Source organism: Lygodium microphyllum, chromosome 21 (genome assembly GCF_053477565.2).
Source record: "Lygodium microphyllum isolate KBCC chromosome 21, Lygodium_microphyllum_v1.1.10, whole genome shotgun sequence".
Classification (NCBI taxonomy): Eukaryota; Viridiplantae; Streptophyta; class Polypodiopsida; order Schizaeales; family Lygodiaceae; genus Lygodium; species Lygodium microphyllum.
The window spans coordinates 77135317-77147422 of record NC_141155.1 but is presented as its reverse complement, the minus strand read 5'-3'; the positions used below and the strand labels follow the sequence as shown (position 1 = coordinate 77147422).

Below are 12106 nucleotides of genomic sequence, written 5' to 3'. Positions count from 1 at the left end.
CTAGCAATTTTATGTCGATTCTCACCAAAATTTCTGAAATTTCCCCAAATTTACTGTTCAATTTGATTGTCACAGGAATTAAATGCTGTCGTACAACTAATTTTTTTTGCCTTGGGATGTGTCCAAGGCAAAAGCCCCAAATTTCTTTCTAAAATTTCAAGGAAATTGAAGAAATTTTTATGTTACCGTTTGAATTTTTGTAGAAATGTTGCCTTGGGATGTGTGCCAACAATAACTAGTAGTTGGAATCTGCCTTGTGATGCATGTCAAAGCCAAAAACTGAAAAGTCCCAGATTTCTCACACCAATGTTGAAGAAATTGTGAAATGTTGGCAATTTCGGTGGAGATTCATGCACGAGAACTTGAATCGGGCAAAAGTCCTAACTTTCCTTGAAGAAATTTCGAGAAATTTTAGAAATTGGGAAAGTTGATAAAAAATCCCTAAATTTCTTGGTGCGGAGTGTGAAAAATTGAAAACTTCTTTAAAATTACATATGAGATGAGCAAGACAAATGGGAAATTGTAGAAATTTTCGAAAATATTCAAATTTGGAAAATTAGGGTTTTTGCGTTTTTTCTTAGATTTGCAAAAAATGGAGGGCAAGGTTGAGAAAATGGTGAGCAAGGTTGAGAAAGTGGTGGGCAAGTTTGAGAATATTACGAACAAGGTTGAGAGAGGCTATGTGTGCACAGTTAAATACAAAATTGTGTATGAGATTGCGTGCAGGCTGAAAACAATAGTAGTACCTCCTCCAAAACAACAACTTCTTTTCCTTGGACTGAACATTGGCTTGTTGCAGTAGGACCTTAGTGGAGTGGCACGGCTGACGGTGGCTATTTGGAATCCGTGCGTAGAAGCTGCTTTGATACCAAATGTTGGAAATGGAGGAAGATAGATGGTGTGTGAACACAAGACAATGAGCAAGAGTGGGCAATAGTTCCACATTCAAAAGATGCAAGTGCTAGATTGATAGAATGAAAGTACAATAGGTCTTAAGTAAGTTAGATCTATCCCTAACTCAACTAGAGTTAATTTAAATCTAGAACTAACTCTAGAAGTGGTGACACAACTTTATTAATGTAGCTGTGTTCACACTACAAACCAACTGACTAAAGCATTGGATCCTGCCCATACAATTGGCAAATTCTAAGATCAATAATGACAAGTAAGTCTTCAAATCGATTTTGCCCCTTAATTTGCTCGAACAATTGGCCTTCATCGACTCCTTAGAAAATGAAATTTGCCCCAAATTCGAATGTTGTCTAGTGCCTCACTTGAATCTTAATGAGAATTAATTCTTCACCCTAAAAATTCAAGCCTTGAGGCTTCAATCTCCTAAAGTATGCTTCTTGAGATTGCTATCAAACGCTAATTTCTGCTGTAAATTAGGGTTTACAACAAAGAAAAAGACAAAATTTCAGCCTCGAGGGATTAGAATGCTGAGATCTTCAAAGCAAGGCTAGGAAATGGGTAAAGAATGCTGAAAGGTCTAGATAGCCATGAAAGGTGTCTCCATTGATGGAACACACCAAATATGATGTTTGTTTGGCTGAAATAGCCCTCAAACTGCTGCCACCTATTGCTGTAGTCTCTTTAGGGCATGTCACCACACCCCGTAGGGTCTCTTGCTAGCTTGAAATGGACCATGCACTCCAAGAGTTCAGAATCATTGAGGGGAATGATTTGATCGTTGAGCTGGTTGAGTATTGATGATTGCTCGCTAAATTCACCACCATTGGATCACCTAAGTCAGTTGACGATCAAGCCACTTTGTTCATGAATAAATTACCACAAAGATATTTCCATTTTATCCAACAAGTCATCTCACATTTCTAGTTTCCCATCTGCTATGAATTTGAGTGTCAACTACTGTGTTATGCTTGATTGTTCGATCAATTTCATAAGAAACCTCAATATTAAGAGGGGGCTTTAACTTCCCAAAAGGTGAAGTAAGGGGGTGGAAAGAATACAAAGACCGATTCTGATAGTAGGGAGCGAAGTAGGAAAAATGTCCCCAAAAAGAATAGGTATTGTTAGCATTGCCAAAAGGCCTTGCCAAAAGGCCGGCCATTTTGACGAGGAGTGTTGCTCAAAGGCCAAGGGCAATCCTCCCAAGTCTAGACCCTTTTTTGCACTTGAAGTTGAGCACATTAGGATAGGGCTCGTTAGCCCCACCTCCACAATCGGGAGGGGGTCATCCTACACCCCATTAGGGTAGATCTGTTAGTCACATGGTGGTAGGACCATTTGTCTCCACTTCATCCGAAGTGTTACTTGATTAGTCCACCAATGCCACTATTTTGAACTTCAGTCCTTAGGCACTCCTTGTCTCCTTTGAGGATAGACTTGATGAATCCCTTTCTATTTTTGAGTTGCTTTCTACATCCAATGCACAATAAGGAGTTGAGCGCACTTTTCCTAGAGATCCTCCAGTCTAGCAGATTGTGGAGCCTTCTATGAGTTCAGATATTGGCAACATTAACAATAGACTTACCTCATCTTGCACTTGCATATCTATTGATTCTTGTGTAGGGCATGCTCTAGTCTCACTTTAGTATATCGCTGCACATTCCTACTCGTACTTTCTTATCTCTTTAGCATGTCTACCTTTTGGTAGTGGGGCCATCTAAAAACCCATCCCATTGCTTTCGCAAACACTTTTCATTGAAGTTGAGATATGTGTATTTTATGGTATTGTGTAGTGTTTTTGCTTCTAACTTGTCTTTTAGTTGGCACTGACCCTTATAGGACCTATTGGTTGATGGAAATGAAGACTTGGATCGTCCGGCACTTCTTGGTTTATGGGGTTTCATAAGGAGCCTTTTCCTCTTGAGGCTGTGTTCTTGCATTTCTTGAGGTGCCCTTAGAGGCCATTCATTTCAAAGGTTTTCAATTGGACATACAATTCACTCCTCCTTTTCCCCATTGACATCAACATCTTGGGAAGAGAGGGGGTGCTATTTGTGCGCATTTATCCCTTTTCAGTCAGAGAATGGTTGGCTTTTGGTCCACCATATTTGCGGCAGCTCGCATGCAGTCTCCTAGGGTAGTCTTACTTGCTTTTCCTACTACTTAGCTCTCATACTGGGTGTGATTATTCCTTTTATTCTCCCCTTGGGGCATAGATTACTCAATAGGAGAAAAATCATCATTCAAACCTCTCCCCCTTGCCCGCCCACCAAAAGAAAAGAAAAGCAGAGTCCATCGTGATTTCATCTACATTTGTAGGTCTTGTTCGGTCATTGGGCAATTGACAAGCACCCTTTGTCTTGGACTATCTGGGGTGATCACATGGGCTCCCTTGGTAAGATAACCATCGCCTGTATAGTCTTGGTAGGTCATTGGGTAGCCAATGTTCTCCTTTTGCCCAATGCCCCTGTTGCTTTGGGATGGGATGTCTTAGGGTAAAAGAAAAATTGGGCTTAAGCTATCTTAACTATCCCTTCTTGGCTTCGGTTTTGGGCCTAAGAAGGGCTATTGAGCTAAAAATGCATTGTAACTTAATTAGCTCTTAATAACAGCCCCAAAACTCAAATTTACCAAATTTCATTAAAAAGAAATGTGTTCCTAGAGAGTGTATGTGTCCCATAAGCTAAACCCTAATTTGGGAGGACCCATCCATCTATAAATAGAGAGGATATCCACCACCCACCACTCATCCTCAATCTTGTTTTTTCACTTTGTAGGTGCCTTCTCTCTACTGTCCACATGTCATTTATAAAGGATATCTTAGTTCAAGTTGCTACTCACTGTTGTCTATCAGGCGCTTGCTATCCAACCCCCTGTTGTTGTTGATGACTGTTTTCAGCCTGTTGTCATCACCAGAACAGCTGTGTTCACAGCTGTAGATCGTGTTCTAGCGTGTGTTTAGCCTCCCTTCATTGTCGCCAGCTGCTAACGTCATTAGCAAACCTTGCATTCACTGCCATGACTCAACTGGATCAGCGTTTTTCTGTTGCAGCCTACTGGCCAGCTGTCTGTCATCATCTGATCAGTGTTTTGCTGATTCTGCCCCCGACTGCTCCTTCTGACAATAATCCAGCCTCTTCTAAGCTATGTTTGTTGTTGCTTGACATCTTTGGGGGCTGTCTGCTACCTTTTGGGATGTCAAAGTATGGCACACTCTCGTGCTCCTACTCTCTACCTTGGTCGTTGAGACACGAGAGCATAGTGTGTTTGTTACATTGAGCATCATACGTATATTCACTTATCATTCATTCATTATCTTCTTTAGCGCTCATTGTCTCTGAGGTATCCTAATTGTGTTCTTTATTGGTTTGTGTTTTGTTATATGATTGTGTTTGTTATTTGTAGATGAGTATTTCTTTGCATCATCCTCTCTCTTTGGCACTCAAGAGTCATGAGGAATGATAGCACCACTAGGGCTAGAAAGTTACTAAGGATAGTGTGGCCTTCACCACTTAGTTAGAGTTGAAGTTCGAGTCTCAGGATGATGATGACTCATCAGAGAAGTCCTTACCACCACCACCACCACCACCACCACCACCACCACCACCTTCTCCTCCTCCTCCTCCTCCTCCTCCTTCCACAATGCCTCTAGTTTCTTGCAATCCTTTTGGAGGTGCTTGGAACTAGCCTTCCTTTTGAGAAAGGGTGGTAATGACCTGATTTAACACTAATGACAGTAAGTAATAAATTCACATAAAAGTTAAATTGAAATGTTACCAATCAATTTTGGATATTGGACACCTTGTTTGCCCCAAAAATTGGTGCCTCTTGTGGAATTTCTTTAACTTACATTGCAACTTGGAAGAAACACATTGAGATTTTTTCAATCCCTTCGCAATCCAAATGCCACTTGCTATCATAAATGGCCAGCAAGCCTTCAATCTAATTTTCCCCTTGATCTAACAAGGGATTGGCCTTCACCTTGCTCCTTGGATGACACATTTAGCCCCAAATTCGATGTTAATTGGTTGGCCTCTTTAATTTTCTTGAAATTCTCCAATGTCAACTGCTGAAATTCTAGTCCTAGGCCCCGAATTTTGAGCATACTTCTTGAGGTGGCTATCAAACCCTAATTTTTGCCAAGTCAATTGTTAGAAGGCATTATTGGGACAAGTTTTGTTGTATCTGTCAATGTTAAAGCTAAATAATTGAATATTTTAAGAAGTGCTTAAGTATCTTTGTTATTGCAATGTGCTTTATTATGCCAGATTTAGATGTTGAAAAATAAAATGATGCTCATAATTTTCTCTCTTTTATTTTGTGCTATGTTGGTATACAGTTGGATGTCGGATCAATGGAAAGGCATGAAGAGCGGAAACGTGTGATGCCTTTGAAATCTGTAACTCACATTGTTTTTTCTTTCAAAGGTAACCTTTATTTGTCAAAAAGTTGACTAATCTTGTCAATTCAAATCCTTTTTATTTTAAGGAAGGATGCAAGTTGTTCTCTACTGCATACATCAATGATAAATCATTTTGAGGCTATTGGTAATCATAACTGTCCCTTTCCACTCCCATGTATGTACTATTTCATGCTTATTATTAAAAAGATAATTAAAGTGATACACATCATAGATTCAAGATTCTTGTTAGAAAAGGCTATGTATCCCTTCCTTCTAGGACATAGTTAAATAAGATTGGACGTATATGAAGAACTATCCAGATGTTTAACATGTTGGAGCAGCCATTCTAAAATATGACTTCATAAGTATGGGTTTGGCACCACGTTTGTTTACCTCAAATTGTGTGGTTTTGTAACAGTGCATGTGCTTATGCATGGAATGTAGACTCCAATATCACTCCTAAACCAGATACCATTCCAAGCACACAGCCAATGGATGAAAGTATATCACTCACACAAGAAGTGACATGCTTATGCAAGCAGAATTCAAGTTGGAGACAAGTGGTTCACTATTGGGGTACATTGCTGAGCAATGGCTGTAAATGCTTCAAGCAGCAGTGTCACAAAATCCCTTCTTGAAATCAAGAGATTTGATGGCATTGGTTTTGACTTGTGGAAGGACAGAATGCAAGGTATTTTGTTTCTAAAAGATTGTGATGATGCTCTTTTGGAAGTCAAGCTTGCAACCATGATAGATGAGGATTGGGCTAGACTCAATAGGAAGGCCATTGCATATATTAAAATGGATGTATTTGATGATGTACTTATGGACATTAAGTATCTTGATACAGCTTATGCAATATGGAAAAATTTGATGGACACTTATGAAAATACAACTCCAGTAAATCAAGTTCACCTTATGCGCAAGATTGTAAACATGGAGTTGGATGAGTCTAAGCCCGCATTGGAGCATCTGAGTGCTTTCACATGGATTTTGAGCCAGTTACAGGACTTTGGTTTGCAGCCCTTCAATGATAAATTGAAGGCCATTTTCTTGTTGATGACATTGCCTGATAGCTGGGAGTCTTTGGTTGTTTCATTGAGCAACAATCCTGCTTTAACCTTTGATGGTGTTAGGGGCTCTATTCTCAATGAGGAGATTAGAAGAAAGTCCAGTGGAGAAAGCAGTGGTTCAGCTTATCATTTGAGAGGTAGGTCAGAAAAGAGGGCTAATGCAAGAAATAAAGGCAAAAGCAGGAGTAAAAGCAAGGGCAAACAACACGATATCACTTGCTATCAATGTGGATGTAAAGGGCATAAATAGCTTGATTGTCGCTATTACAAGAAATGTTAAAATATTGAGGATGTATACTAAGGAGGATCACTGATGAGCAAATAGACAATCATAATGAGACAAACATTGACAAAGAAGAACAACTGATATTATCCAAGCATAATGCAAGTACAACTGATGAGTATGATTGATGGAACGAGCGTGGGGATGAGTGCCTTTTATAGGCTTATAGTAGGTGGAGAAAGGTGGAAAGTGATCATGGTATTCACCAACTGTGGTTTTAATAAACCATGCATATATAACCTAGTCTAAGGCTTTATTTGCAATGTGTTTCTTTGCCTTGTTTGTTCCTTACACAAAGGCTATGGTGGATATGATTGCACATTTCTCAACACCCCTCCTCAATTACAACCAAGAAAGACAATGAGTATACAGAGGCTGTCATGAGTAGAACCTTGCTAAGTGTAGACATGGAAAGGCCTCACTAAGTGTGTAGAGGTTGTAGTGTGCAGAGGTTATATGAGGTTAGGCAAGTCTACATTTTAAACTTAAAAAAATCTATCAGAAAATGAGCTACAAAAGAGGGACTGGTGTGTCCTATCCTTTTGTTCTTGGGGTTCTTCTTCTTCTTCTTCTTCATTGTTGTCTTCATCTTCTTTGACTGTAGCAAGATATGCTCTTTGAGACCTTTTCTTAGCATAGAAAAATTTCTAAATATGCCTAGTTTTCTTACAAAAGTCTCAGACTATGCTCTTCTTTCCTTTCACATAGAGGAGTTGTTAGTCTCCTCTTGGGATGCTTGTTTCTCCCTTGCTCTTGATCTTCTTTTCCTCTTCCAGGAGCTTCGGCTTTGATATCCACAAGCTTCGGCTTTGGCATGTTGATTAATGTGGTAGACACATTATCAAACTCGGGTGAAAGACTCTTAAGAAGCACTGTCTTCATCCATCTTCAAGTTGATTCCTGCAAGTTGTGTCAACAAGCTTTCCATATAATTCAAATGAGTTGCAAGTGAGGTACTACTTTTCATGCCAAGCCTAAAAAATTCAATCAGTAAGCCATATTTGGAGGATTTTGAATGAGCTCCAAACATGGTTTCTAATCAATCCCATGTTGTGTGAGAGGTTTCACAATCATCAACATGGTGAATGTAGCTGTCATCAAGTCGAGCTTGATAATAGCTTGAGCCTTATCATCATTTTTATCCCATATGACTGAAAATGCAGCTTCCCTTGGTTTCTTCTTTTGACCACTTTTGATTGACCACAAGCTTTTCTTCATCAAGATCAGTTTGATCCTAGTTTGCCATGTATGGAATCTGACACCGTTGAATCGAGTTGTCAATGAGTCCTTGCCCATGTTGAGGTTGCACGATCAGCAACAAATCAGCTCCAAAAGTTTTAGATTTCAGCAGCACAAGAGTTGAGCACAAGTGCCAAGAAGCACTAGGTGATTAGTATCAAGAGATACTAGGTGACTAGGTGACCAGTACGTCCTTTGAACTTGGGATCTTCAAGGTCTTTTAAGTCCGTGGTCCGAGTCTTCCCCTCCTTGATTTGATGCTGGAGTAGCAAAAAAAAATCAAATTTGATCAAAGGCAAAGCTGATTGTGTTAGATGACATAAGTGCTAAAAGCACTAGATGAGTGTCAATGTGTTACAAGATGCGGATCTAGAGCATGCCACAAGCTATGGTGAATGAAAGATAAAGACCAAACCTATAGTGACATGGACAAGTAGAGACAAATTGTTACACAAGTGAATTAGGTTCCAAGATGGAAACTTGGACTTATAAACACAATCTTGTGTAGGATCAACAATGATAAGACACTTAATTGAAAGTACAAAGCATCATGACATTGTATTCATTTCATATAAAAGTGATAGTCAAGTACAATGCTTTATAGAGTTTGGGTGTTCCACTTTCCTCATGTGCATATGGGATTCAGGACAGCTCTTCCTAGAGCATACATCATTTGTCTATTTTTCAACACCCCCCCTCAAATGATGAATCTCTACCCTTGCTGGCTTTTGCCCCCCCTGCATGTGTACATGGACCAGGAGACTAGCTCTTTGGCAGCCTAGTCAAGTTAAGGCTTGAAACTTTACATCTTGGTAGGGTTTTTACATCCACTATGGGAACCAAATTCCTTAGAACAATTTGTTTTAGAGTTGTTGATGGTAGCGGAAGTATCTTTTTCTTCTTCTTCATTCATGAATTGACCTTGGTGGTGGTCATTTTGCATATGTTGTGCTCTTTTTTAATGAAAGCACTCACTGGTAATATTGCCAGTCTTACCACAATAATGACATTGCATCTGACTACTGTTGTCGGTGTTGAATCCTCGACCTTTTCCTTTGGGTCCAGTAGCTCCTTTGGTGTATAGGAGATAATCTCTTGAGCCGGTCTCTTTTACATCTTTGTTTTTAAATTTTCTTTCTCCATTAAGCAGTAAGTGCTCAATATCTTTGAGTGAGAGACTGGGAACATTACTTAGAGTGGACACGATTCTCATATGGATCCTTGTTTACACTTGCAAGTAGTACGGCTATTGCTTCATCTTTATCAATATTCTTCTTAAGAGTTGCAAGCTAGGTTTTTAGGCTCTTGAACTTGTTAATGTGTGTGGTCATAGAAGCACTGTCTTTGATATCTAGTTTATAAAACTGCATGAGTGATTTCACCTTTGAGTTCTTTGCTTGGGTACCAAACATTCAGTCAAGTTCCTCCCAAGCGGTTCTAGTATTTCTAATGCCAAATATATGATGTAGTACATCATCACTTAGTCCCCAGGCAATGATGCCTAGTGCCTTGCTATTTATTTTCTTCCATTCTTTGGTTTTGAGTTGGTCTTTTTCAATGAATCCGTCTTCATTATCTTTCCCCTTGCTATTTGCATCATCTTCAAACAAGTCTCACAAGTCCTTTCACATCAGGTGATACATGGTCTTTTTCTTCCAGGCATGAAATCCTTCACCATTGAATTTAGCTATTTGCTCAAGCTTTGCCATGTTGCTAAACTTCAGTTAACCAGTAAAAGATTGTATTTTAATGTGTCAAGAGACACAAGAGAATGAGTGTCAAATTGACACTAGTTGAGTGTTAATGGATACTAGTAAGTACTTGATTTGCTTTCTCTCATGAACTTCGTGGATAACTTTTGAGCTTCCTTGGGCACTTCCAGAATAGTAGTGAACTTCAGAGAGTATTGCTCAGTGATTGAAATCATTGTTGATGACTTCAATGAGAAGAAACTGTGAAGAATGTCAAATTTTGAAGCTTTGGCTATGGCTTCCTGGATTAGGGTTTAGACAAAGGTCTGGTTTTTTTTTGATTTCATGAGCTATAGTGGATCATTTCCAAAAGTTTTTTAATGGAAATGTAGCTCTCTTCAAGATCTACAGAAGCCCTATAATCTCGGTAGGAATCACACTACGCAGAGAAAGAATTGATTGTTCAAACGAAGCCAGGCGTAGATCAGCCAACGTCTTCCAATTTTCGCAATGCTGAGCAGCTAGGGGGCCAATGTCTCATTGTAGTGTGCCAGGTAGGAGCGCCTAGAGTTCACGAATGTTTTCCTAGAAGAGACCTTGGAAAGATATGGCCTCTATGTGGAGATACAACTCCTCCAAGTCAGGTGGGTGTTGCTGTCGACAGACACAGATATGGCAGCAACTTTGAAAACAGGCAATGCTGAGGCAATAGTTGCTCAATGTCAATGATTGAGGTGCAAGAGAGGAACTCTAGAAGCAGGAAACACTTCTCTAGAAGAAAGTCCAGAGAAATTTGGCTTATGGAGAAACATATAAAGGCTTCAAGCTGATAGGGTATTGTTGGCTATGGCTGCCATGGAAGCTTTATTGAAGGTAGAATTGCAAATCAAGTTGGAGATGAGATCCAACACTCAACCTGAGCTGGGAAGAGATGGAGATGAGCTAAGCCATGCCCGACTGGGCTCTGATACCATGTTACAAGATGCGGATCTAGAGCATGACACAAGCTATGGTGGATGAAAGATAAAGACCAAACTCATAATGACATGGACAAGTAGAGACAAACTGTTACACAAGTGAATTAGGTTCCAAGATGGAAACTTGGACTCATAAACACAATCTTCTGTAGGATTGACAATGACAAGATACTTAACTGAAAGTACAAAGCATCATGACATTGCATTCATTTCATATAAAAGTGATAGTCAAGTACAATGCTTTATAGAGTTTGGGTTGTTCCACTTTCCTCACTGTGCATATGGGATTCAGGACAGCTCTTCCTGGAGCATACATCATTTGTCTATTTTTCAACACAATGGACACTGTTCTTGTATCTTTTTGGATTGAACTTGAATCTTTCAAAATATCCCCTTCTTGCTAGTTTGATGCTTCAAATGTTACTGGAAATTGAGTAATAACTCTAACCCAAGTGGCAAAAACTCCAATTGACTGAAAAAAATGAGAAAATGAAGGAAAATAGAACCTTGATGTTGAAGGAGCTATGGCTTCTCTGTTAGGGTTATAGGACGCATCTGATTTTTTGCTGATTGCAGCACATAGACTTGATCATTTTCAAAACTTTTTATATGGATAGAGAGCCTATCTCATGGGCTTTCAAAGCCCCATGGTGCTCATCAGGAATCATGGACTGCAAGCGCGGCGTCAGCAGTACGACAGTTGTAGGTGCATTCTGGACAGCGAACTGATGCAGGCGGAATGCTGGAGCAAGGATGTGATAATGTCGAGCTTTGAAGTGATAGGGAGGAGCGTCTGGAGCAGAGGAAGAGTTCCCCAGAAGAAAGTACGAGTTGAAACGGCCTGGTTTGAGAGATTCAAGCCCTCCACTGAGGGTGGGTGGCGATGGAGGTAGGTGAGAGATTCATGGGAAGGTGGAGGGAGCCAGAAATTCAAATTGGAATGACCCAATCAGTGGCCTAATGACTCATTAACTTGAGACCTGCTCTGATACCATGTTAAAATATTGAGGATACATACTAAGGAGGATCACTGATGAGCAAATAGACAATCATAATGAGACATAAACATTGACAAAGAAGAACAACTGATATTATCCAAGCATAATGCAAGTACAACTGATGAGTATGATTGATGGAATGAGTGTGGGGATGAGTGCCTTTTATAGGCTTATAGTAGGTGGTATTGGTAGTTGGAGAAAGGTGAAAAGTGACCATGGTATTCACCAACTGTGGTTTTAATAAACCATGCATACATGACCTAGTCTAAGGCTTTATTTGCAATGTGTTTCTTTGCCTTGTTTGTTCCTTACATAGAGGCTATGGTGGATGTGATTGCACATTTCTCAACAAGAAAGAGCAAGAAAGAAAGAAATAGCAAGGAAAGAAAAAGAAGGATGACAAGAAAGATGATGACAACTCTTTCTCAAAAGAAGTTGCAAAAGTAAATGCTGCATCTAGTGTGGTTATTAAAGAACTCTTTTGACACTGGAGAGATACTTGTTGCAGCCTCATGTAATGATGCAGATATTATG

At 39.7% G+C, this 12106-nt stretch overlaps 1 protein-coding gene across 5 annotated transcripts in view; it reads left to right on the top strand.

Moving 5' to 3' along the window:
* The window catches only part of LOC148018175 (dynein regulatory complex subunit 3-like), a 97789-nt gene that overhangs the window by 32271 nt on the left and 53412 nt on the right, over window positions 1-12106 (top strand). For all 5 annotated transcript variants that reach the window (XM_087661418.1, XM_087661422.1, XM_087661419.1 and 2 more), the window contains one exon: window positions 5249-5336. In XM_087661418.1, coding sequence (XP_087517544.1) covers window positions 5249-5336 — 88 coding nt within the window. The remainder of the gene's footprint in view (window positions 1-5248; window positions 5337-12106) is intronic.